At 51.9% G+C, this 25,549-nt stretch overlaps 3 protein-coding genes across 3 annotated transcripts; all 3 read right to left on the bottom strand.

The window, feature by feature from the left end:
* Positions 1-716: 716 nt before the first annotated feature.
* On the bottom strand, positions 717-2,594 carry AYO21_11173 (hypothetical protein; the record flags this gene model as incomplete). Its single annotated transcript, XM_022661070.1, has 2 exons — positions 717-1,018; positions 2,540-2,594. 2 exons carry the CDS (start codon positions 2,592-2,594, stop codon positions 717-719), a joined length of 357 nt encoding a protein of 118 aa, XP_022506613.1.
* A 1,414-nt stretch (positions 2,595-4,008) lies between these two features.
* AYO21_11172 (hypothetical protein) lies at positions 4,009-5,027 on the bottom strand (the record flags this gene model as incomplete). The annotated part of the gene is made up of 2 exons (XM_022661069.1): positions 4,009-4,651; positions 4,717-5,027. 2 exons carry the CDS (start codon positions 5,025-5,027, stop codon positions 4,009-4,011), a joined length of 954 nt encoding a protein of 317 aa, XP_022506612.1.
* A 3,015-nt stretch (positions 5,028-8,042) lies between these two features.
* On the bottom strand, positions 8,043-8,678 carry AYO21_11171 (hypothetical protein; the record flags this gene model as incomplete). Its single annotated transcript, XM_022661068.1, has 1 exon — positions 8,043-8,678. The coding sequence occupies one exon, from the start codon at positions 8,676-8,678 to the stop codon at positions 8,043-8,045; it is 636 nt and encodes a 211-aa protein (XP_022506611.1).
* Between the last annotated feature and the right edge of the window lie 16,871 nt (positions 8,679-25,549).

Raw genomic sequence — 25,549 nt, 5'->3', positions numbered from 1 at the left:
GTGTAGGTGAATTTCACCAATCATGTTACAGCCTGTAGACTTTCCTATTTTGGTAAAAATCAATGGAAGCGGGGCGACCATTTAATATGGTTCCACTTCTGATTGGTCAGCTTGGCAATATGGAAATGAAGGACGGTAGGTATATACCAGCATCAATCACCCACGGTGGCACGTTTAGGGTCCCCTCCCTGCGTCAGCTTTTATTAGTCATCTGTTTTTGTCAGTCGTTTGCATCGTCAGGACATCTCTGCAATACTCGCTTGAACTTCGCCTTGGGCAATCCCAACCCGTTCCTCCTGAAAGATCTCTTTCGCCTGACGTTCCGCAAACGAATGCCTCACCCTTCGTCTTCAACTAGGAGCCATTCCCTATAGATATGCGGCCTACCGAATACTCTCACCTGTTGAGTAGTATCGATATAGTAAGGTAGGATTGTGTTTGTATAATATTCCTGGGTTATTGAATTGCCTGTTGAGTACAATTTAGCCTTGTGAGGTAACGAGGCTTCCCATTCGCTTTGACGCTGTTTGAACTGTCCGTGTAGCTCATATTTTGACTTTTGAGGCCTGCCATAACAACGTTGAGGTTGGATCTCGACTGTTTCAGTTGGACCGTCATTCTCGTCGTTGTAAGAGATTGACTTTTCACTCTTGAAGTCGGCCTGAATGGTCTTTCCTTGACGAGGAAGCCTTTCTGTGGTGTTCTCTGGGTTATATCTATGTCCCCAATTTGTTCTCATAAAACTCGAGGCTTAGCCTGCGAGGTGTGTCGAAGTGGAATTCGTCTGTAAAGACAAGATATTGCCAGAAGTTGTCGATAGTCTTCTCCTGGTGTTCCTGACCAAATTCGATATGGTTTGGCTTATAAAAAGGCTTTAGTTCTGTCCTTATAAATGCCTGAAGGTAGCTACCACCTTGATCTGTGTCCTGAAGTAATCTTTTGCGTAGTCGGCGGCGTGGGACTGGAATATCAAGTTTCCTGAGGTTGAGATCGAGCGGTTCCTGGCGATAGGGATTCTCTGTAGAAACAATGAATTTACACTGTTCTTTTGAGATCCTTGGCTTGCGGCCAAGATTGTTTGATATGTTTCGCGTTCTTTTATAGGATTTTGTGCCTGATTGGTCGCGTTGTTTGAGCCGTTTTCGTGCTGTTGTTCATGGTAGTTGAAACTGCCTTGTAAAACTACGAATGCTTTCTCCTTCCTCTCTCTTGTCCCAAGCTTTGATTGCCTTCGGTGTGTACGTGTACGACCGCAATACCTTTATCGTTGCTCATCTCGAGGGTCTGTTCGTCGACGACGGGAAACCGCAGCTCGGGGGATAGACATCTCTAGGGAGGGCTGCGGTCTGTGGAAATAGCCGTGATCTCCATTATGTCCTTGACTTTTGGGTCTTCGAGACCATCCTGGTGAGTATGATGCGGACGGACGACGACGTCGGTGACTTGGTACCCCATGCCACAAGGTGCGACGATTATGTCTCCGAACACAGAGTTCTCCCCCCTTTACCCAGTCGAAAAAGAATTGTCGTAATTGGTGTCGACGCCGACGAGATGTAGATGACCGTCCATCTACTTGTTGAGGTCAGATATGGTGTCGGCGAGATGTCGAGAGCCGTGTTTCCCATTCATGCCGTCAAGACCGTCAAGATTGTATGTTTGTGAGGGTGGAAAGGGGCGTCAGGACCCGGAAGAGAAGTGAAACTTGAGGCGAAATTGAGGCTGTTTGCCCTTTTTATTGACAGACCTCTGCGATCTGGGAGAAGGCTGGGAGGCGGTCGGGAAGGGAGGGAGCACTTTATGTGGGAAAGCCAGAACCCCTATTTTTTCCCGACCCAGACTTGGCGGAACCTTTGTGTCGCACAAGAGTTGCGAAAGTGCCGTGTCAAACCAAAGTACCCTGTCGATCCAAAGTACCCTGTCGAACCAAAGTGCTGTGCAGAACCAAAGTGCCGTGCAGAACCAAAGTGCCGTGTCACACGAGAGTACCGTGGTCGAACAGGTTATACGACAGGACCAAAAAAGTCCGCAGGTATGAGTCACAGGTCTTGTCTCTTGTGGTACAGGCGGACCAGTCGAGCAGCACCAAGTGCACCGATTGGGTGGCTCGTACCTGCGCAGAGTGAAGCTGACCCTCTAAAAAGCCCCCCTTAATTTGACTGGATCGTTCCAACCCCGAGATGTGACACAACGCTAGTAAACTGTGGACCGGTCGAGACCGACGCCCAGGTTTGAGCTTTCCAGTGATTTGGCGCCCAACAGCATGCGAGACCTCCTCGGAGGCTGGGGGGATGTATCACTCTTTCGTTCCAATTGCACCATAGTGTGTCACATGTGCTGTGGTCCTGCCCCCTTTTTTACCTGGTTGTGGTTGTGGTGGATGTAGTCCTGACGTCATTTATGGATTCATTCTAGGCAGCCATTCTTGGCAACCATCGAGGAGGGAGGGATGCCATCCCTTGCAGTCGAGTGCATTTTTGCCAAGGGGGTAAATTTAAGGTTTTCAGGCCGGACACGGGTGGACAACAGAGGACCCACTTACGGGTAAAACCACCGCCATCTTCTCCTCCCGATAGAAGCGCATCCCAATCCGCCATCATGGTCCCCAGCGAGACATGCTTTTTCTTCAGTGGAGACGGTTGCCTCTCTGGGATTTTTGTCACTCGACAAAAATTCGAGACAAAGAAAAGTACAAGAAGCAAGGAGTCATTCCTATTTGGCTTTTGTCAAAAGTGGAGACAATTTCCTCTCTGGGATTTTTGTGAGTCGACAAAACATTCAGACAAAGAAAAGGACAAGAAGCAAGACTTGATTCCTACTTGGCTTTTTGGCAAAAGTGGAGACATTTACCTCTCTGGGATTTTTGTGAGTCGACAAAAATTCGAGACAAAGAAAAGGACAAGAAGCAAAAAGTCATTCCTATTTGGCTTTTTCTTCAGTGGAGACATTTACCTCTCTGAAGACAACATATTCGAGACAAAGAAAAGGACAAGAAACAAGACATCAATTCCTACTTGACTTTCGGTCAAGAGTGGAGACAATTGCCTCTCTGGGGTTTTTTGTGACTCGACAAAATATTCGAGACAAAAGGACAAGAAGCAAGGAGATGGTCCCGAGTACGTCAACCCTTTTTGCGGCCCACCACACATACCCCTGCGGCCCTCCAGAGGCTTTACACTCCAGTGCATTTGTGACAGGTCAGATTTCCAGCCACCCCTTCCTTGCTCCTCCTTACTCCTTGTGCCAATGCTATCCTTGAATCAAGTGACCAAGTTAAATCTCCACAAAACGCCATACGTCATGGCCCCACTTTTTCATTGGCTTTGCCCCGCCCCTTTGTCGTCCCCTGCCACGCCCCCTTTTTTTGGGCTACTCCTTTCTCTCTTCTCTGCTTCTTCTTGCTCCACCTACAGATACAGACGGATGGACGGACACTAGCGAGCTTGTGCATTCAGCTAGCCTGGCTCTTGCTCCTCGTCAGTCCTTCTATTGAGGTTCGGTCGGCGAGCTGCGAGCGATGAGCGGCTGGCGGCTAGCGGTGGCTGCCGTGATGGCTCTCACCTTTCACATCACAATTACCTTTGCTTGGAACTGTGTGGGCTGTGGGGTATTGGACGTTGATTCCTGCGTCCCAACTCTGAGCAAAGTTGTGTGAAAGAGCGGTGTGAAGAGCAGGGCGCGAGCAGCGGGGTGTCAGCAGCATTTCGACCAACCAGAAACTCGAGTCTACACGATGGTGTGCGACTGTCGGGCCAGAACAGCCGTTTTGACCAACAAGAGCGTTTGAAGCCCACACGTTCGAACATGACTGGCAGGGCAAAGCCGCAGTGTTGACTGGCACGGACCGGGCAGGGCAGGGTACAAGGAGCAGTTTTGGCAGTGGTCTGAGCTTCAGAACACCAAACATTAACTTATGGAGGGCCGTTTTTTCACTAGCTCCCGTCCATCGCCACGGGCCTTGCGCAGGGGTGCTAATCGAGGATACAGAATCCACCCCCCCCCCTCCTGAAACTACTCCTTGCTGATTTCCGAAGAATCTGGCAACGGTGGGCCAAGGGCGGGCTTGTCGGCGGCGCCTCGCTCGCCCTCCCAGCCTGTGCCATCGGCCTCGACCGCCGGCGGCTTGTTGAGCATCGCCAGAAAGAGCGTCTTAAAAGCGTCAAAAGCCTTGAATTCTTCCTCGACTGCTTCGAGCCTGACCACGTTCTTTTCGGACGCCGCCAGGGCTCCTTGGAGCTGTTTTACCTGCTTCCGGAGCCTCTCCACCTCGCCCCCGTCCGCCGCCGCCGCCGTCTTGCGCCTCTTGGTGTGCGCCATTTGTTCTTCTTCTTCTTCGCCATCCACCTCGTCGTCGTCGTCATCGACACGGTAATCCAGCTTGCGGGGGCGCAACGGGGTGCCTGGTTCTTCCGCATACGTGGTTTTATGAACCCGACGGAGGTGTTCCTTGAGGGTTTGGTCGCGGGAAAACGGTTTGCGGAAGTGTCGTTTGCAGCCTCTATGCGGACACCAGAGTTGGTGTTCGGCCCTGACGTCTTTGCCGTGGACCTCCCTTTCGTGACGGACAAGTCCACCGGCGTACGTGAAGCCTTTTTGGTTCCTGCAATCGGCCGCGGCACACTTGTACGGGCGTTCATGCTTGTCCATGTGTTTGCTTTGCGATACCCAGGTCAGTTCTTGTGTTCTTGTTGGGGGGGAGAGGGGAGGGAGATAACTGACTTCCATTCGCCCAGGCGCGGAAACTCCTTGACCTCATCGTCACATTCGTCCCAAGTGCATTCGAGTTTCCCGTTGGAGTTTGGAGTTGGCGGTGTGCGCTGCACGTGTCTGGGTGTTCTGGGCCTCCTCCGTTTCACCGGCCTGTTGCGCTCGGTGGGCTGCGCGGGTGGTGGTGAGTCTTCATCGCCCTTGACTAGGGAGAGGGAAGACGGTGTTTCCGGTACGACATCCGACGAAGAGCTACCATCGGCGTGGGCAATCTCATCCTCGGACATGGCCAAAAGGTCTCGAAGCTGCAAAACCGTCGGCATCTTTGCTTTTCTTGTGCTTTGGAAAGATTGGTTTCGTCCCACCAGGTTGGAATGGTTTGTAAAGTAACACGTCGACAAGAGTGACGATTTGAAAGCAGGACGGATGTTGGGTGGTGGGTACAATGAATGCTCGTGAGGGGGGGAGAACCCGATCTAAATCTTCCTCCAGTCCTGAGGAGACGACTTCTCGGGCGGGTATTTATCATTAACTTTTTTTTTCCCCCTCCTCTCTGTCCCTCTCAGACCACAACCACCCACCCAGTGGGTTGACAGAATTCCCGTCCCCAGTGAGGCAGGAAATCCGAGCAGAATGCCATAATAGTGGGGACGGGAATTCTGTCACCCACTGGGGTGGCACCAAATGGATGCCTGCTGACATGGTTGCTTCCCTGTGACTGGCTGGCCAGACTCGCACAGGCCCGCGCAGAAATGCAGGGAGGGTCCAACCCGTGTGGCTGTGGTGTGGTGTGGACCCTGTTGATTGACTCACCGACACTTTTTGTCTCCCTCCAATCAAGCACGCAATCTACTTCGTCACGCCCCCCCTTGTCGGGCGCAAGGCAGCCAGCCAAGTCATGCGCGTCGGTCCTCGGTCTCGTGGCACACTGCGCAAATTTCTGGATGGCTGGCCCCGTGTTGTTTTTTTTAGCGTCCTTTTTCCCAACCTCCCTATTTCTTTGGGCCGCAACTTTTGACGTCAAATCACACGCTTGGCGGTGTTTGGTGGTCTACCTACCCCTCACCGCCAGAGTGCCTGATTGGCCAAAGGCTGCTTCTTCCCAGTCCAGTCGGGCGTTCACCCCCGAAAAGACGCTTGCTGGCACCACTTTTCAGAAAGGGTTGCCGATTTATCTCTGTATCAGACCAGTTACCCTAACTGGAGGGTGAATGTGTTTACTACGGGATCGATAATGAAAGAATAACTAGCCTATAGATAGAGACGCCAACGCTTGAAGAAGGCTTCAAGGTTGACAGGTATGATATCTCTCCTGCTATATACATGCGACAAGCCAGCGGCTTGGGTGTCAGCCTGACTTTTTCCTTGGCTGGCGGCCTGAGCTGAGTGTGCAGTGTCACATGGGTGTTCGTGACTGACACTCCGGTCGCCCCAAAGTCGACCATGTGGACCGATTTCATAGGCTCATGCGGACGCAATGCCCTGTGATGTGCCACCCTAGCTAAGCTTATCACGGGCGGTGCACAAGGCACATCACACCCAGAGTGGCCGAAGTTCAAATAGTGCGTGAAGGCAACCACTTGTGACGGCTGCGGCCTGCTACGAGTCAAAACCAGGTTGGTTCCCAACCCTGGCAGGGTCTGGATCTCACTTTTGACCTGTGCTTCGACAGCTGCGAGACGACGCCGTCTTTGATTCACCTCTCACCTCTTTCTTCCCCAGCACCCACCCACCCGGTACACGATGAGCAACAAGGCGAGTCCTCGAACACAAGACAACTTCGGTTCGTCCTATATGCTGCAAAGGCTGGGGATCCCAGCATCCATCTTCCGGTTCCAGACCTACGACTGCGAGAAATTACATTGCGGCGGGCACATCGGCACATCATCTTCACGGACGGGATTCATTGCCAGGATCTCGACGACGAGCTCTCTCTCATTTCGCTGGTCGCGCCGTACCGGTACCGGTCACCTGCACTTCGTGGGAGACGAGCGAGCGCAATAAAGAAAGAGGTGGAACTTCCAAAACACTGTCGCAAGGGCGCTATCTTTATCTTCTCGTTGAAAGACGGACCCGACACGACAGTGGTGGCTCGCATTCTGGGGAATGACGCCGGGCACGAGTCGTACAGGGCAGAAGTCACATACTGTAATGGGAGAGTGTACAGGCTGGGAGAGTCTACGGGCTGGAACGTGATTGATGGAATCTGCCTGTACGATGTACGATGTACGAGTAGGTGAGTGACACTCCTGATTGGCTGAATTTCTAACACTAGGACTATGTCTGACATTCCCTTTTCTCTTGGATCCTTCAACAAAATAGGGATCAATAAATAATCTGAGCCATGCGTGTGGGACCCTGGACCTGAAGAAGTGGAAATTAAGCGTTCTGTAGCGGATTTATTCGCAAAAGCTCGAGGGGAGGTTTTTTTCAGCCGTAGAATTGTTCGATTTTGCCGCCACCATCCACCATCCGAGAGAATGGACTCGGAAAAGGGAACTCTGGGAATTCATGGGCGCGGGCTCGGTTGGCTGTGAAGGCCCATTTCGAGCAGGGCCTGTTTCCTGGTGTCCCTCCCTGGCAACATCGTCCGCGAACGGACAAAGGGGGGGAAAAGGGTGGTGGTGGGCGTTTAAGGCAACCAGCCCCAAAGAGCCTAGCGTCGGCCCCTGCATGCTTCAGAAACCCGACGGAGCCCAATCACAAATGGGTGAGGCCCCCCGTTTGTGGGCCCCCATGTACAGCCACGGAGATCCACAGTGTGGAGACCAGGCCCGTACCTCCCAGCCTCAATTGCCGCCCACCCTTCTCCTGGAGACAGCGACGTTACTGCCTGGACGGACGCCGGCGAGTATCCCGGTCTGTCGCGTGTCACTCGCGAACCCAAGACGGCCCTCACAGGCTCCTACACTAGACTCGGTATGTGTTTCCCCAAACATAACCCGCTAACCGTTCTATTACTTCTCACCAGGCTATTTATTACTCAGCGCTCATACATCTACTTCAGAGACGGCGTCAAAAAGTGGTGAATCACCACGGACGGTATGGTATGGTATGACTATTAACCCTGTGTGATGGATCACGGCCCTTGTCGTCTTTTCACCCCCTCTGTCCCAGCAGTTCTTCCACATAGGCGGCAGCCTCTGGATAGTAGTCGAGACCCTTCGTCTTCAGCGGTTTCGCGTGTCTCTTTACATGCGCCAACAGATTGTCGGCCCTGGTACCGCAATCTTTATTGCACAAGCGACATCTATAGCCTCTCCTGCCTGATCTGTGACACCTTTGAGCTTGTTAGCGGCGGCGGCGGCGGCGACTGACGATATGAGGATCTGAAAAACTCACGACTGCCTGTGCCTCTTGAGATACTCCTTCCTCGCGTATGTGCATCTGCATCCGGGTTCAGGGCAAGGGAACCTTTGTGCTGCCGTTGATTCTGCGACCCTCTCGGCGATCCCGGACGACACTGGCGCTGTCGACTTGACGCTTTCGGTGGCCGGCGTTGGCGTTGGAGAGCGTGCGACAGGCAGAGGTCTGTGAAGCCTCGAGGGTGATATAGTCGCCACCGGCTGGTGCTGTCCCCCGGTCCACCATGCGTCGAGGCCTTCTGGTCCGACAGACGAGGCTCCTGATTCGTCCCAGGGTGAGCTCAGGCCGGACCCGTAGGGGCTCAGCTCGGAACCGGACTCCCAGTCTTGTTGGGGAGGAAAGGTGCAGACGGCAGACGGCGGTACCGTGTATGTCTCGCGCTCTGTCGACGCAAAATCGCATCCTGTCGAGACCAGATCGGGTTCGCGAGAGAAATTCAGAGTCTGAGATAACGTGATGTCTTGCCCGCGGATAGGTTGCGACGACGGCGCAGGAACTTCGTACTCGTTGAGCCATTCGCTGAAATCAAAATCAACCGGCTGGCCGACCAGCGTCTCCTGTGTCTCGACCTTTGCGAACGAGTGCCAGCCGAAGTCGTCGTGCTCCATTTTGTCAGAGGAAGGGACCGTTCCGCCGGGAAGCACATCAAGGGAGAACGAGCATATGAGAGTCCAAGATTGGGGGGCTTCTTCGGGAGTGGTACGAGAGTAAATAGGCTTTCGAATGGGAAATCGAAGACACGGAAAGATGCTGGGAGAGCCAAGCCATGGAAGGAGCCAATTACAACACGAAGCATCTTCAGCTCTCACCACGTCTGACGCCCCCACGGCGAGACCGCGTCGTCCCTCATTAGCGTCGCCACGTCACTTGATTACCGATTACGTCACATGCCAAGGTCGACTCACCTGTGGCACCGATCCATGTTCCTTCAGCACCCTTTTGTCCAGCTATTCGTTTGGTGTCCTTGGGTGGGGGTATTTTCCTTCTTGAGAGACTTGCAGTCGCCTCTCGACCGGCGTGGATCGTTTTTTCGTCGAGCCCGTCACCCGGTTCTGTGCTGCTTCAACTATTCGGCACTGCTGTAGGGACTCGCTTCCTGGGCATGCATGCATGGGTCGTGTCGTTGTCGAGCCTGTGTTTGGCGCTGTTGCCTAGAGCGCCTCCCTCCCTTCCTTCCTACCCCGGGCACCTTACTTTTTCGTTGGCCACGTCATCGGTTGAACCAGCGCCTGCACCACGGCTTTGCTGTCTCTGGCCCCAATCCAACTCTGATTGATTGGTCCATCCCACCGATTGATTCACTCACTCACTTCTCGCGCAGCAGTCTCCCCGGCATCTACCTCATTCCTAATTCGTTCTGTTGGACCAAGCAGACTCCAGGGACGATGCATTTTTTGATTGGTTGGCCTGTTTCATCTCGTCATTAATTGCTGGTCATTTGGTTGATTCAAATCTGCCGTCAATCCTGTTGCTTTACTTGTCTTCCACGTCCTGGGTTCCTGGGGGCCATTCTTCCCTGCTTTTGGTCTATGCCTCGAACTGGGACTCATTTTTCTTTTGCGGGTGGCAGCGTTGCGGACACTGCGATACGTCTTCTTGGACATTCGGCATCATGGCCAGCTGGCTACTTGGCTACCACAAAGGCAGGGCTCTTCCACTAGATGCCGGTCCAGGACTCGTCACACTCCTGGCCATGGCATGATTTAGCACATCGGGACTTTTTTCCTCGAGTCAGATGCAGGCCTCCCGACGCCGGCCCCGTGTGTAGGCCTCTCGATATGGGCTTACTGATACAGGTACCATACATGTACCATCGAATTTGAGAGATGCAATGCCTCACGCTAGCTCTGGCTCCCCGATCTTGTGTATCGAGGGACTGGTGGGTTGGAGTGCACCTAAAGCGAACAGGGAGAGGAATGACGGTTGGTAGGTATCGTCGAGAGTCAGTCCGCCTAGCGACGAAGATAACCGCCACGGACCATCAAATTCCGTAAACGCAATTGGTCGTGCTCCCAATCCTTGACTCGAGGACCGATCTGCTCGTTGAGAGGTACATTCTTAATGTTGACTACTATCACTCCATTGCGTCGGCAGGCTGGAATTCCTCGACCCAGAATCTAGTGTGAACGTGGAGAGGTTGGTTCTCAATGATAATGATCATCATCCACTAGGTACCGCCGGCTAGCGAACATGTAATCCATTGCCGGGTCGAATCCTTGACACGATGGACAAATTTATACGTCGAGGGGCAGATTTCCCGATGACATATCACCATGTGCCCATCAAGTTTCGCAAATGGAATCCACCTGAATCAAATCCTTGACCTGAGGACTAATTGAGACGTCTAGGGACAGATGTCTAGTGATAGTCAAGTACCAGATGATGCCATCACTTTCGGGAACCTCCGACTCTGATCCAGAATCCAACATTGTATGTCGACAAGGTATTCCTGACTTTGGTCTCACAAACATGTTCGACTTGACGTTGAAACGTTCTGGGATCCTCTTGTAAACATCTGGCAGGGCATCCATCTGTTACCAACTGAATGGAGAATTTCCTCTCCGATATACTTCGGAACTGGCGAAAAAGGTGTCGTTGGGTCTGCCACGCCGGGCAATGTGCGAAACGACCACAAACGCATGGATCGTGGGTGCGTCTGGCCCTGCTTCTCCTCGGCTTCGGGAATAGTCTTCATGCGTCTGTGTCTTGGAGCTTGGCCGAGCCATATCAAAGATGGAGGTCGACGAACCTGAAACTCGACAGGCATACCTTGAAGCAGCATCTGTGGCTTTAGTCTCCGCGTGAACCACCAGTCCTGCTCCTTGGACACAGCTTTTGTTTTCTGGTGGCACAACGATGTCCGGTTGACGTTGTATATCACTCTCACCTTGAACTCACGAGTTTGTGCGTGAGGTGAGGCGTGGCAGAGCAACAAGTGAAGGAGGGAAAATGGTCAAGGTGAGTCGCTGCTGCATGATCTCACGACTCATTGGATGACTCTGGGTATGAGAGAAACTTGTCTTTTTGGCGACACTTGGGTCTCGACTCCGCAGGATGCCATCGCCTCGGTGCCTTGATCGAGAATATCTTGGTCTAATTGGTGGTGGTGCTCGGTCTCGGAACCACTGTACTCGTCCATGTAGTGAACTGGGGCGAGGCTCTTCTTAGCCAAGAGGCATCAACTCGTACGGCGGTGGGGCATGGTGTTTGTTGGGGGTTACGACTTGTCGTATTCTAACAAAAAAAACAGCCATCGAAGAGATCCTGATCAGATAGATTCCATTACTTTATTGAGAACTGAACTAATTTCTCTTGAAGGATCCTCTCTGAGAAAAGAAACTCTCGGAGGACCTAGTGTCCGAGCGAGATCCAGCTAAATCAGGAGGTACGAGTATCATCCTGTCTGTACATTGATTGTATAGGCGCAAAATTCCACCCAATCACGTTTTTCAGTCTGTAGACTCTCTCTCTCTCTCTCCCATTACAGTAAGTAGTAAACTTGGGTATAACGATGTCGGTAAGTAAGTCGGTCGGTCGGTCGGTCGGTCGTTCCATCGTATTATACCTGTTTGCACACTTGACATTGGAACGCGCCAAAAAAGGCAAGGCCACACAGATCTGGGTCGTTGAGGGCGGCGACCTCGTCCTCATCGCAAACCCCTTTTTCCAACTTGGTGGCACTGAGGCACCGAAACGTCAATGGGGTACAGTGCCGTTGGGGCGGCGGGCGTGGGCCTCTACGCGGGCGGGAAACGCGACACACCTGAAGGTGGATGCCCTCATAACCCCACTTCCATCGTGGACATTGACCGTGTGATGATGGGTTGAACCCAGGAAGGAGAATAGAAGGCTTTGGTTTCTGGCGAACCAGCGCGCCAAGACTGACTAACGCTATGATGACTAACTCCACCAGGTGTCCTGATTGGTCGAATTTATCTGCCCAATATACAGGTAAATTGTGGCAGGTCTCCTGATCAGACGAGACGGCTCATATGCGGTGCAAGGGATATAGGATCTTAGTTAAACTAAGACAACCGTACGTAAGGGAAGGAAAGGTAAGGAAAGGAAGAGAGACAAAGGTGTAAGGGGGGAAATGTAGGGCGTGGTACGAAAGAGGAAAGGAAAAGGGAGAAAGAAAGGGGAAGACAATAGGTATGTATCCCTTACGGAGGAGGAGCGTACGATATAAAGAGAGAGAGAGAGAGAGAGAGAGAGGACGTTTGTTCTCCACTTCCACCTAGGCAGCGTAGCGTGTGTCAAAGGCGGCCAGCAAAATTGCACGGTGAATCTGCTCGACTTGAGATTGAAATGTCACGAGTCCTATCGTTTTCTGGCCGGACGAACTCCTCCTCTTCATCGTAAACCTGTCCGCCCTTGCCAACGACTTGTGTTGCCCTCGATAGAACATGGGTGACCGTTGCCATCCATGCCGTGCTTTCTCTGCATGAGGGGTGGAGGCCCTTGTGCCAACTGAGGTTGTCAGAAGTCCCTGGCCTGATGTGCCATCTTGGCTACAGAGGAAGTTTGGTCAGGAGAAAGAGAGAATCGAATCGAATCGAATCCAAGTGATATTGTCCACCCTCTGGTCGGCGAGAATTTGCTGTGAAGAAACACTGCTGCGGATCGAGCGCGAGAACCGCTGTTTGCGGCACATGCGAAGGGATCTGACAGGGTCAAGAGGATGTGTGTCGGAGGAGGAGGAAGAAGAAGCTGGAGGGCGGATAGAAGGTCTGCCAGAGGAAGAATGGAGGAACAATTGTCGACGCTGAATGAATGACAATATCGGCCTCCAGGTCGTCTTCTCGGACTCGGCTCGTGGGAGGAGAGGGGAGAAAAGGATAGAAAAAGGAGAGAAAGGGATAACAAAAGGAGAGAAAGGGATAACAAAAGGAGAGAAAAGGGTTCAAAAAAGGGGAGAAGAGGAGAAAAAAGGATAAAAAGGGTGAGAAAAGGGAATGGGATGGAAGGGATGGGTCCCCGGCGCCAGGGGGTTACAGATTAACGTGGCCACTCACCGTGGAAAGCCAAGTGGGGACCAGGTGACGTCTCTGATGACGTCACAGCTCCACATGCAGCACAGATAGACAGCACTGATGAATAATAACATGACTAATACGCCCCACTCCCCCTCGTCGTACCTGGATCCTCCTATAGAACCCAAACGGCCACAAATCTGCATCATGGTACTCTCTCTTAAGGACGAGGATGAGGAGGTGGTGGATAGAGAGGAGGATGAAGAGAATAATGAAGATAGCATCAAGGCACCGGACCGGGTGCGAGTGTGGCGCGTGGTCATCTCAGTCCAGCAAATGTCGTCAGGAATTACGAGTACCAACCAGGTCTTCTGCATCATCTTTGCTGACGGGATATCAGGTCGATTGTCTAGGGTACAGAAGTCTCATCTCACGCCATCTACGGTCCCTCCTGGCGTGATGATCGATGGTATTCGCGCCCACTGACCTGACGTTTCCGTGGCCCGGTGACAGCAGAGATGTCAGCTTTCCTTTGCTCCAGTTTGTGGTTTGTGCGCGATGAGAATGTCATGAGAGCGTCGAGAGCGAGTGCCGTGAGTGTCTTTTCCACTGCGCTGTTTGGGTCAAAGGTCTGAGTCTGGAGAGGATGGGGAGGGAGGGTAAAGTCATCTCCTCTTGGTTATCACCTCCTCAAGGTAAGACTCACATTTCACCATCCTGCACCGCCTCATCTAGGCATCGTGGCAATTGACACTACTTCAAGTCCACTAGGGGCCACTACTCGCACGGAGATCGTTCCTGGAGCAGGCAGGAGGAGTAACACATGCACCACTGCTGAACCTGGCCTGGTCGTCTTCTTCAACGCACAGGAGCTCCTCGTCAAGGCCAACAATCTCCAATCCGATGACCCCGGTTGTCAGCTCCTCGAGGTCGCTAGGGTGGGATACATCTCGAATAAGCTCCTAGTCCTCGCAGTCCACGCAATTCGGTGCCTGCTTGTATCTTTCACCAGGCACACAACGGACTCGCAGATACGAACCGGTCCCATCCTCTCCTCCCTCTCCCCGAGCCCGACTGTGACCCCTCTCCTCTCCTCTCCAACCAGCGATGACATCCTTTGCTGACCATATGAACAACAGCCCCTCGACAAGAACTTCTATCACACCACCACTGTCAAGCTCGAGGTTGACTCAAGTCCAGGGCACCAGACCGACGAACCCGCGCCGAGACGCAGTACATAGCCCTATTTGTTGTGCGTCAACAGCTGCTGAGCACTGCCATGGCAGACAATCTCCCCGGTCTCTCGGGACACAAGAGCTTGAACACATTGATACCTTGGACAGACACACTCCCATCTCCCTTACCACGGCCGAAGGTGACGGAATGTTTGAAACTACGAGACTCTCTCTCTCTCTCCAAAGACAAAGTCCTGCGGAGCGGATACATGCCAATTTCAAAAACCAACCCGGTGACAAATCTTGAATGGGTAAGTCCCTGATGAGCCAGACAGACGTCGCTTTTCTGGTCGAACCTTGAATGATACATGGACGCCTATTTTGCTCTCTACTTTCGCATCCCCTTCTCCCTTGTCGATGCACAAGTTGGATCCTGGATGCAACGATATTGATCCTGGTGTGTGGCAAATTACCAGTTTCGAAATCCTGACTGTTTTACCAGGACACTCAACCCACTCCTATATCCCGCCGCGCCAAAGATCAGCAGCCGTCTCAGACACTCGGGTGAGACTCTCTACGCCGTTTCGACTTTCGGTGGGATGCACAACTTCCCCCTTCAGTGTCAACATCGTGGTCTGAGATCAATCACAGAATTACCAGCAATGTTGAAGCAGGGCATCAACCTGCTGCGAGACCTCTCCACAAAGGGTTTTTCGGCGCCATAGAGACAATTTGTGGAACGGATTCCGAGTCTTTCGATGGTTCTGTCTGGTTTGTATCAAAGCAACCACAGCTCAGATATCCGGCCTTACCTAGCCAGGTTTCGAAGCGGCCACGGAGTGATGATGCACTCTGCAGTCAAACTCGGATGGTGCTGCTGGGCCAGCAGACACTTGAGCACACACCCTGCAATCGGCTTTAATCGTGCAGACATGCATTTCTACCTCGTCCCTCGATGGATCTGGATAGTGCTGTTGTAAAGGAGGCACTGTTGGACTCTACAAATCCCTACCTGAATGGTGGAGACTGGCATGACCATATATCCCCAGACTGGGATAGATACTACCAGTGGCAAGTCGTTTGAGGCAACACTTGCGATGTCCCGCAAACAAGTCACACGGTGCCGTTGTCAAGCAGACACTTGAGCACAATGCAATTGACTTGCAATTGTCCAGAGAGCAAGCCGTCTGCTCCCACGGCCATCGCAGATCGGTGGTGGTCGAGGATCGCGCGCAACGAAACGGGCCCAAGAATCGAGCAGCATTTCTTCCTTCCTATATTCGCCCCAATCACGCACGCGATTCTTGATGCGGGCAATGCGGTCCAGGTGCTATCATGGCTGCAGACAGGTGTGCCTTTCTGTGGCCCACAATGGAGCCGGTGGGTAGTCCGACTATTTGAGGCACCGCGGACACCCTGCTGTCAGCCTGGACGGTACAATTGTCAATCAAGCAGGAGTCTTTACACTCTGCAATTGCGTTTGAGATTGTGCCAACAACCATGCTCTTTCTCCCGCAATAGCCAGGGTATGGACGGATGGTTCCACCCGGACGCTCCCGTTGCTGGGAGCTCGCATAAGTATCTTCCTCACCGCACCAGCCTCGGGCATGTGTACAGTGCTGCCTACCAAGGAAGTGGCAGGCGTGGAGAAGAAATCCATGGTGGCTTTGATGCTGACGCGGCTTGGACATGCAGCCTAAGGAACGCAATGGAAGCAGGTGAGTGTCTCGTCATTATCGCAAAGCCCTCCGGACCCTAGACCAGCTGCTGACTCTGATTCCAGCCGACAAGCCATTAAGAAGTATGTCAAGGTAAACAACAAAAACATCACTGTCACCTCCGAGACGCAGTCCGATTCTCTTTTTTCAACAAGGCATTGAAGACTTGGTGTCGACAAGGGTGGATTTCCAACAGCCCAAGGGGTATGTATAGTCTTGTCTTGCCTTGATATAGTCCTGATGTCTTCATACTGAGTTTACCGTGATTAGGTCCCTTGGGTCCAGTGAAGCTGGCAAAGAAGGAAGCCCGCGCCTGCTGAGAAGAAGAAGGCTGTCAAGGTTCGTCGCTCGCACTGTGCTCATTGTCAATCCTTCGCGGACCAGCCGTTCCTAGGTCGACGACATTGTTGGACAGTGCAAAAACCAGTACAAATTGCTGTCTGTGGACGTTTCAAAAGGTGGTTTGTGGGTGTCCCGTCATATCTCTAGGAGGGCGAACTCCTCCTCACCGCGAACCTGTTCATCGTGACATTGAAAAACGGCATGCATGGTAATGGTTGTCTTGCGCTTACACTTCTTGACAGGTCAAGCTTGTCGATGTAAAAGGTTCGGAGAGCAGCTCTGGTTGAACGAAACCTCAACCGTGAACCATCGTCGGATCTTACCGAGGCTGTGTTTCCTATCCCCAACTGTATTTGATCCTAACCTGGAGAAAGACGAAGTCGAAGCCAACGGACGACTTCTTGACAAAGCTGCCGAGGATGCACGCCTTGCTTGAGATCGACCCTTGAGTGTCCGCGGCGGCGGCATCTGCGGCAGCAACATCTACTTCACAGCCCAGATGCCCAGCTTGCCGCCTGCTGCTGTGCTTCTTGTTGGGCGTCGGTGTCGACTAAGTCCCGTCGGCGGTGCTTTGGACGAAGACGCCCTAGTCGAGCTTGTTGTCTGTTGGGTGTTTTTTACCTCTGTCATCGTCCTCGGTGCGCACGCCTTTTTCCCGCAGAAGCATCAGAGTAACATGGCGAATGCTTCGATTGTTAATACAGTATCGGCTTCCAGCCTACGGTAGTGACTCACAATCATCCAGAATATCCAGCATCTAGTACTGACCGGTCATCACCACAAGTGCTGGGACCACTGTGTCCCGTGGAGCTCACCATCTGGCGCCTGAAGAGCGCCGTGCCCGATGTTTCCAGCGGGATGCCTGGGACAATGTGAACTTTGGAGACGCAGTCAAAGGGAGCATATCAGCGGCCGTGACAGAACGATGGTGTGTGTCTCTGAGGCGAACAGCCACGCGACCTAGTGCGGTTGTGGTAAGTGGACAGTCGACTGTGGGCGCAATTGTACCAGTCAAGTTGATTGCACGAAAAACAACTAATCTCCTGCAGAGTTCATGGTCAATTACAGGATTCAGAAGGGCATACTAACATGGTTCAAGTCAGTCCCGTCCCATCCATCCACGGCCCATTCCCATCATTGACGCAAAAAACCGAGAACGAGAACGAACGCCCATTGTGCCCACCCTCCTCACCTCTATGCTGCGTGTGTAATGCATGGAGAGCAGCACTGGAGGTCATACACGTCTCGTCCTGTCTGTTCCGTAGAGATAGCGGTGTCTTTGCCACCTCTCTCTGAGTGTCGAACACACCCCTCAAGAGCACGGACGAAAACGCAGACGGAGTGATGAATGAGCTCCCGGGCAGTCTGGGTGTCTCCGAAGACCCCTATTATGGGTAAGAACCTATGGGAGAATGATCCATTTGCAGAGTGAAACGAAGCCTTGAATGACACGACGATATGGTGCCTGTTTCTCAATCAGATCCAGCTGGATGTTGGGCCTGGATTGAGAGATGCGTCAACGACGTCGAGTTACTCCGCTTCCAGGGGAGGAGGAGGAGGAGGTATGAGTGGACAGATGATCCATCCGGCCTTCCATCCATCCATCAACACAAATAGGTCGAATTACAAGGGCAAAGACGAAAGGAGGTGAGAAGAGAAGGATGAGATATCCAGCCCCTAGCTCCCTGCCTGCCTGCATGTCTGGCAGGACTCCATCTCCATCCACTTCCATCCAAACACGGTCCCTGAAGAAATGTGAGAAGCTCCCGAAGTGTATCACCCTCGATTGATCGGAAATCGGAGCTCGCTAGCTTGAAGGTCACTCGCCTCGCGGTTTGCGGGAAATATATCTCCTGAATGACAAGACCCAGAAAGAACGGAATTCGACATTTGTTTGTCCCCTAATCAAAAGATGGAGAGTAGGAGAGCTGACAGGCCAGGAGAGATAGATCAATGGATGGATCGTTCGCTTACTCGCTCGCTCACTTCCGTTGAAGGTGCATAATGTTCATGCATTGGTCTCTGAGGTCCTGGAAGCCTGGGAGCCTGGAGAATGGGAGAAGGGAGTCTGGGAGCAATAAGCAGCTCATGTGGAACGAATATCCTGGCCATTCCGTGCCGCCTCGTCGTGCTCGTCCGACGGCAATGTCAAGGGTACGTAGACGCCATCGTCTGAGAGAATTCCGCGCCGAACCGCTGACTGTCTACACCTAGCGAGACATATGCAGTCGTCGAGTCGGTGGACGACGGTGTCTGCGAGTTGCTAGTTGCTCTTCTCTAGCATCATCATCATCGTCGTCTATGCTTCAGTGGAGGAGGTTCCGCAACGGCGCCGTCAAAGTCTGGGCTCGGACCGTCAAAATGGTAAGTAGACTGCCTGTTTGTATCGTCTAGCCGCACGATATGAGAGGTATACCAGCATATGTGATCCATGGCGGGCGCGGAGAGGTTGCGGGAATAGAGCCTTGGAACCGATACAGTCGAGCGAAGACGACAAGCTGAGTTGGCGACGATGGGGTTGTACACCACGGCACAACACAGCACGGCACGGGCGAGGAAGAATAGGATGAATGACTGATTGGCGTCGATGTTCTACTCTTCGTCAGTTCTGTGATCGCCGTGCAGAAGTGTGCGGACGAACTTATCGGAGTAGAAAGGTGATGGATACCAGCTTGTCGCTTCTTGGATCGAATGTTCCCACCCGGTATGGTGAGAATGTACCTGGAGCCTCTTCTGGTGTATCGCTGAGACCGTTGCCGAGCATCATTGCTGCATCGAAAGGTCTTCTCTTCGACTGTATATTCTCCTCGTTGTCTGTGGTGCTGCAGATCGTCTCAATGAGTCCAAGGTCCTGCAAGCTTGTGGAGAGATGGAGAAGCATGAACGGAAGAAGAGGGAAAGAAAGGGAGTCAGTCTGATGGAGACATGCGGGCCTGCCTGTGGTATTAAAGCACCCAAGCAGATTGCGACACGAGTTGATGACCACAGAGAATGGTGCTTATGGCTGATTGACCTCCTCGGTTGCCATAGCAATACCCCGTAACTGCCTCAGACCGCGTTCTGAAACGCTAGTGAAACACTGATGAAACTAGCCCCTTAACTGTGATGGCGACATGGAATGGAAAGCCAGCAATAGGCCGTGGCATGGCTTCTGCGTCTGCGTAGATTGATCGACCGATGTATTCTCGTGTTTCTTTGACAGGATCTCCATCTGGTCAACGACAAGCACGAGTACAATCCTTGTTTTCCGCAACCCCAGGACCTAGAGTATGGATCTCCAAGGTGTTTCCAAACGCTAGCCCAGAAGAGATCGGGATCCAAGAGAGAGGAAGAAAATGACGGCGATGGGGAATACGGCGGCTGCGAAAAAGACCGAGGAGGAATGGAAAATGTCGCCGTTGTGTACCGCGGCGAAATGTCAGCCCTGGGGACCGGGCGTGGGATGGCCAACACTCGAACAGCGAGTCCAAGTGTGCCGGGATTGCTGTGTTCTGTGCCCCTTTTCGGTGTACCAATTGAGATTGTTCGCATTGCCGAGAACAAGGACAGCACAAAGGCCTACGCTGGTTCCAATGAGGTATCTATTTGCTGCCAAAGCCAGGGCTCTTATGCTTGGAGGTATCATACGTCCCCTTCCTATCCGATACGCTGTTCGGGAGAGAGAAAGAGAGAGATGAGACTCACAGAGGATCTGATCAATGGAAGCGTGGTCTGCGTATACCCGCACGATCACAAAAGCCAATACTTGTGGGCGGTAAAAAACACCTCCAAGCAGTGCGTACCTGTCACTGTCGATCATGTCCTGCAAGGGTGAGCCACGACATCAAGCTGACTTGAGCAACGTGACTGCGGCTGATGTGAGAAGTGGTCAGCTTCTGCAGATACCAGAGCATTGTTGTCCGCACACAATCGAAACAACCGACGTGGCTCCTGCAGATTCAGGTCGACTCCTCGCTGGTCCTCCGAGCTGTGAGGCTAACAGGCTTGTGTCGATGCAATCAGTGTAAGAGGCTTGTCGGTGGTAATAAGGTATCGATGGTAATAAGGGTCGCAGGCAATACCGTTCCGCAGGCCAGGTCGATGGCTGTAAACAAGCCGATCTTGGTTAGAGGCAACCTACCGGGTATCGCAGAGGCAATCCCGATGGTTTATGTGCAGCCATCGAGCCTCGGGCAACGCAGGTAGAATCCGAGATGGTAGGTGTAACCCGAGGGCGCAGTCAGGGGCGAGTCTGCAGGTTGAAGTGCTGACGTCAGACAGTCGGGACTGAAGGTAGGAGAGCACTCGGAGGGTTGGTCGGGGGGTATTTCTCGATAGTCAGAGGGCGAAGAGCGCCTCTCAAAGGTATTAATCAGGCGAAGTGAGCTCAACGAATGTGAAACTCAGACATCTGTATTGATGCAGGTGCAAGAGGCGTGTTGATAGCGACCAAGATCGTCTGACGGATCAGAGAGCATGACGTTATGTGGTTTGAGAGGGTCACGCGTGGCCTTGCGTCACTCACCTAGGTACCGTGGTCCAGGAGAGAGGAGTGTCTACCGGAACTGGCTGGGCACATTGAAACGTGGGGGAGAGCATGCAGTCCAGATGCATGCATCATGGACACTCGCGAGACAAGATGAGTCTTGTTGGGTATCGCGGTACCTCCTGGAGATAAGAGACAGCTGCCTTTTGCTCTGAGCTGGGTTGCGGGTGGTTGGTTGTACTCTGGCTGAATAGGGTGGTGACATTGTCTCCCCTGATCTGACAGATCTCTCAAGGTATCGTACACACCTCCCTGTGTCTTGTCTCTGTTCTCTTTTCTTCTTTCACATTCATCTGCGAGAGCCGCTCACCCTCCACTACGTCCAAGAGCCTGATTTGAGACTCGCGGATCTCAACGATTCCGCGAAGCCTACGCAAGGAGCCTCAACAGGTCCTGCGACCGTCACGGACCACGAAGAGACCGATCGAGCCAGATCGAGCCAGAGCAAGCCGCCGGCGGATAGAACGCACACGTTGCCACTCTACTCTGCACAGTGCTAGCGTGTAGTTTTTCTTTCCTGTTCTCTTTTCCTAGTTTTTACTTCATCTGTGACTTGCAAGGAGTACCCTCTGCATCATCGGAGACAGATCACGCCTCGGATAGAGGGAGATGCTCAAGGCACCAAAGCGATGGCAGGAAGACGAGGATCGAAAAAGGGTGATATAACGGCTGAAGAAACCGATTTTCAGGGTGAAGACCAAGAGAGACCCGTTTGGAGGCTGAAGTATTGACACTGCAGAGCGTCACTACAGGAGAAGAGAAGATCCGCCGGCCGGAGTATATTCTCATTTTGTTCTTTCACCGTGTACGAGTTTGAAAGGAGGAATACGAATGGTCTCGGTCGAGGTTAATCGGTGGTTAGAACGCCCGAGGTAAAGGTCTCGCACGGATACTAAGTGCCGAGAACGAACAAAAAACGCTCTCCTGAAACGAGTCACTATTTTCGCCTAATTGAGCCAAAGCTACGTTTCTGTACACATCCTTTCCCGCACCCACACGCTTTGACACTTTATCACCATGAAGTGGTCACGTACTCGAAGCCTGGCTTGTAGAAATGTGCACAGTCTTTCTCGGCAAGACATGTATCGCAGAGTAAGCAGATCGACTTGTGGAGGGGAGCCTAACTGCTGCAAGGTTGGTGATATCAAGCTCTTACTTCGATAAAAGCTGATGGAGCCCTGAGAGACAGTGAGATATGCCAGTCAACCAGGTTCGACAATCCCACTCGTGAGGGAATGTAGTTCCCGACTCACCCTCAGGATTACCTGGAGAACACAGTCTTTTCCCACCAGGACGTAGTGTAGTGGACTCAGTCGAAAGAGACAAGGAACATCACTGTACCGTGACTGTACAAAGGACAATGGCATCGTATTCCTTTGGGCATCGCTGTTAGTTAGTTACACAGAAAGAGACAGGTTGATGGGACATGAATCGAATCACGGCGGAACCCCTGCTGTGCCTGTAATCTTCCCGTGTTGTATTCCTGCTGTCGTTGACTCCATAACTGTATAATCGTATGTAGCCGCCTGTGTTGCCCTGTGGCATGACCCAGGCGTTGACCCGGAGTTTAGCGTGCGTTAGTGGTGGAATTCTGACTTCGGACTCTCGCGATTACCGATCTGCGAGGCAGGCATCCGTGCATTGTTGCATGTGCATGGCGACCCCCAACCGATCCTCGTACAGTAGAAGTTGAAGGCAGATCGAAGTAGGTTAGATTTGAAATAGCCGTGTGTGGGGTGACTTGGGACCTGCCTGGATCAGTTGAAGTCCATTGTCAATCGCAGGTGTGATAGTAGCCGAGGTCATCCGTTGAAGAACAGGTCATAGAGTCCGTGAAAGATGGTTTGCGGAGTTTGGAGGGAGCGTCACGACCTGCGTCCCGACCAAGGTGATGCCCTTACCGGCACTATCATGATCGAGAACTCTTAGGTGCTGCTCCGCCATTCCTTGAACCTCCGTGTCCCAGCTTGTTGGTGGTGAGTCTGTGGCACTGCATCAACCCTGTTAGTTCTGTATTAGATGTGCCACACCATATAGACCAGAACTGACAAATGTAAGTCGTGAAGTGAAGCAGTCCCACGTCCACTTGAATGGTTTCTTTGAATGATCACAGTGTTCTTCGCAAGACGTAGTAGCGGAGAGGACTGCGCTCAGAAGGCTGGCCAGGTTGATATGCCCGTGAAGAAGAACCTGCAACTTCTCGGTCGAACATTGGTCATTGATAGGATGAGGTCAAGGTGTTTGGCCATGGAGCCCTGAAATGATAGCTGGCATACACCATTCAACTAGATCTGACAAACATCGTCCGTGAGGTGAAGTAGCCTCCCACTCCGAGAATGTTTCTTTTTCTAGTGCCCAGCAAGATGTCGTAAAGTAGGACAGACGGATCGATCTTGGTAGGCACCACTGTCAGAAGGTGGTCGTCAAATTGGTGACCCCGTGTATGAGCCGAAGAAGTAAGGAACCTGGCTGTCTCAGTCCACCTTCCCACAAGTCCGCCAGTATCATAGTATTTTGACCCTTCTCTTGTATGAGTTTGAAGAGGAATATGGACAGTCTCGGTCGAGGTTTGATCATTGGGGAGAGTGGTCGAGGTCATGTTCGATGAAAGGCCACGGGGGACTGAAATGACAGTCAGAACATGTACCAAACAGCCAGAGTTGACAATCTTACTGCAATCGAAGTAGCTACCCTATCGTACGCACTGCATTTCCCTGCAAGATGCAGGAGCGTAGACCAAGCGCAGGAGGACCGCTATCAAATGGTTGGTCAGATGGTATGACCGTGTATGAAATTCAGAGGGAATCCCGATCGTTTCGGTCAAAATTGGTCCTCGGTAGGATGAGGTCGAGGCCTTCTGTCGATCAGAGGTTGTATTTAATGAGAGTTTGTATTCGATAGGATGTCATGTTCGATTAGAGGCTATAGATACTGCAAAGGCATTTAGATATGCCGTACTATTCAGTCGATCAATAATCTTTCCCGCGAAGTGAGGTATTGATACCAACTCGGTGCATTCTTCTGCGTCTGTATCCTGCTTTTCCCTGCAAGATATCGCAGCGTAGAGCAAGTAGTCGGAGCCCTTACTGAATAGTCGCCGCCGGAAGGCTAATCGGATCGATATGGCCGTGTGTAAGTCGAAGAGGAACCCGGCCGTCTCGGTCGAGTTAGTCGCTGATCGTGTGCGTGACGGGATTGAGGTCTTCTTTCGATAAAATGGTCATGGAGTCCTGCGGCAACGACAGTTAGCAAGGTGCGCTATCAGATCAGAATTGACGATTTTCACTCGTGAAGCAAAGTAGATAACTGCTCGATGAGTTGTCTGTGCATAGATTCCTCCGCCGCAATAGTATCGGAGAGCTAGGTCGACCGTCAACCCAGCTATCTCAGTCGATCTTCTCAGAGAGCCCCTAGTATTTGTAAGTGGAATGAATTGATTGATTAGGCAAGGAAATCTATCTAGCGCGTTTTACAGTTTTGTTGTGTGCCGCGGTGGAAATTCTTCGGCTAACCTTCCCAATAGGGTTAGGGCAACACCCCCCCACACTAGGCACTCAGAAAAAGCCTGTGTTAGCCTTGTTTTCGCCTGTGTTCCTCGATGTCGTTTACAGCCAAATTTATTAGGCAAAAACATCGATAAACCATGAAAACACACAACTTTTCACCTTTTAACCTGTTGCAACAGGTGCCTTTTCAACAGGTCTTTCTGTCCCGTTTAAACCTTACAACCTGATTAGCCCGTTACTCAAACCTTAAATCAACGTCGTCGCCTCGCGAACTGCCAACTCTACTAACTCTACCAACTCTACCAACTACGCTAACTGCGCTAACTGCGCTTTAGCCGATTACCTTACTAATTCGTCTATAATCGATCTTTCCTGTGATAATTCGTTCAGTTATCGATCGATCCTATACTAACTGACCTCGTCGCCGCCTTATTTCAATGTCTCTCAACGCCGCTGTTATTCACTGTTTCTCTCCGATCGTGACTTACTCCAGCGTCGCCATTCCAATCATTTCTCTAAACTTACCGAACTGAATAGGATTCAACGGCTTAGTCAGTCCATCTACTGCCATTTCAGTCGTTAGCACAAATGAGAACGCTACCGTCGAGTCTTCCACCTTTTCCCTAGTGTAATGATACTAAAACTCGACGTATCTAGTCCTCCCGTGGCCTACCGGCGTCTATACCAGCGCCAACGCCGCCTGATTGTCCCCATAGATCCTCGTTACGGTAACCTATTCTCGTCCGAGTTCACGTAGGAATTACCTCAAGTAAATAGCCTCTTTCGTTGCATTACACTAGCCGATATACTCCGCCTCTATTAACGACGTTACCGTTATTCTCTATTTCCTAGAAGACCACGTAATTAGCCCATTTACTAGTATAAATAGATACCCTAACGTTAACTTCGTGTCCACCGAGTGTTTATCGCCCTAATTACTATCCGAATGACTAACGATCTCAGCGCTTACAGCCTGTTTTTCATAAAGAATACCTTAGGACCTCGTTCCTACTAGGTATCTCAGTAAGTGATTCATGCACTTAATCGCGATATCCGATGGATTAGCGTTAAACTGTACGATCTTCGAGTAGGCATAAGCGATATCTAGTCTCGTTTAATTCGCTAACTACGCCATTAAGTCATTCATCTCCTAAAAGCGCTTTAACGCCGCGTATGAGTACTAATCCTCGCGCGGTTTTAACACCATCTTATCATCGAAGGGAATCCTAACTGATTTTAT

Source organism: Fonsecaea monophora (assembly GCF_001642475.1).
Source record: "Fonsecaea monophora strain CBS 269.37 chromosome Unknown Scaff147, whole genome shotgun sequence".
Taxonomy (NCBI): Eukaryota; Fungi; Ascomycota; class Eurotiomycetes; order Chaetothyriales; family Herpotrichiellaceae; genus Fonsecaea; species Fonsecaea monophora.
This window is presented reverse-complemented; position numbering and strand designations above follow the sequence as displayed.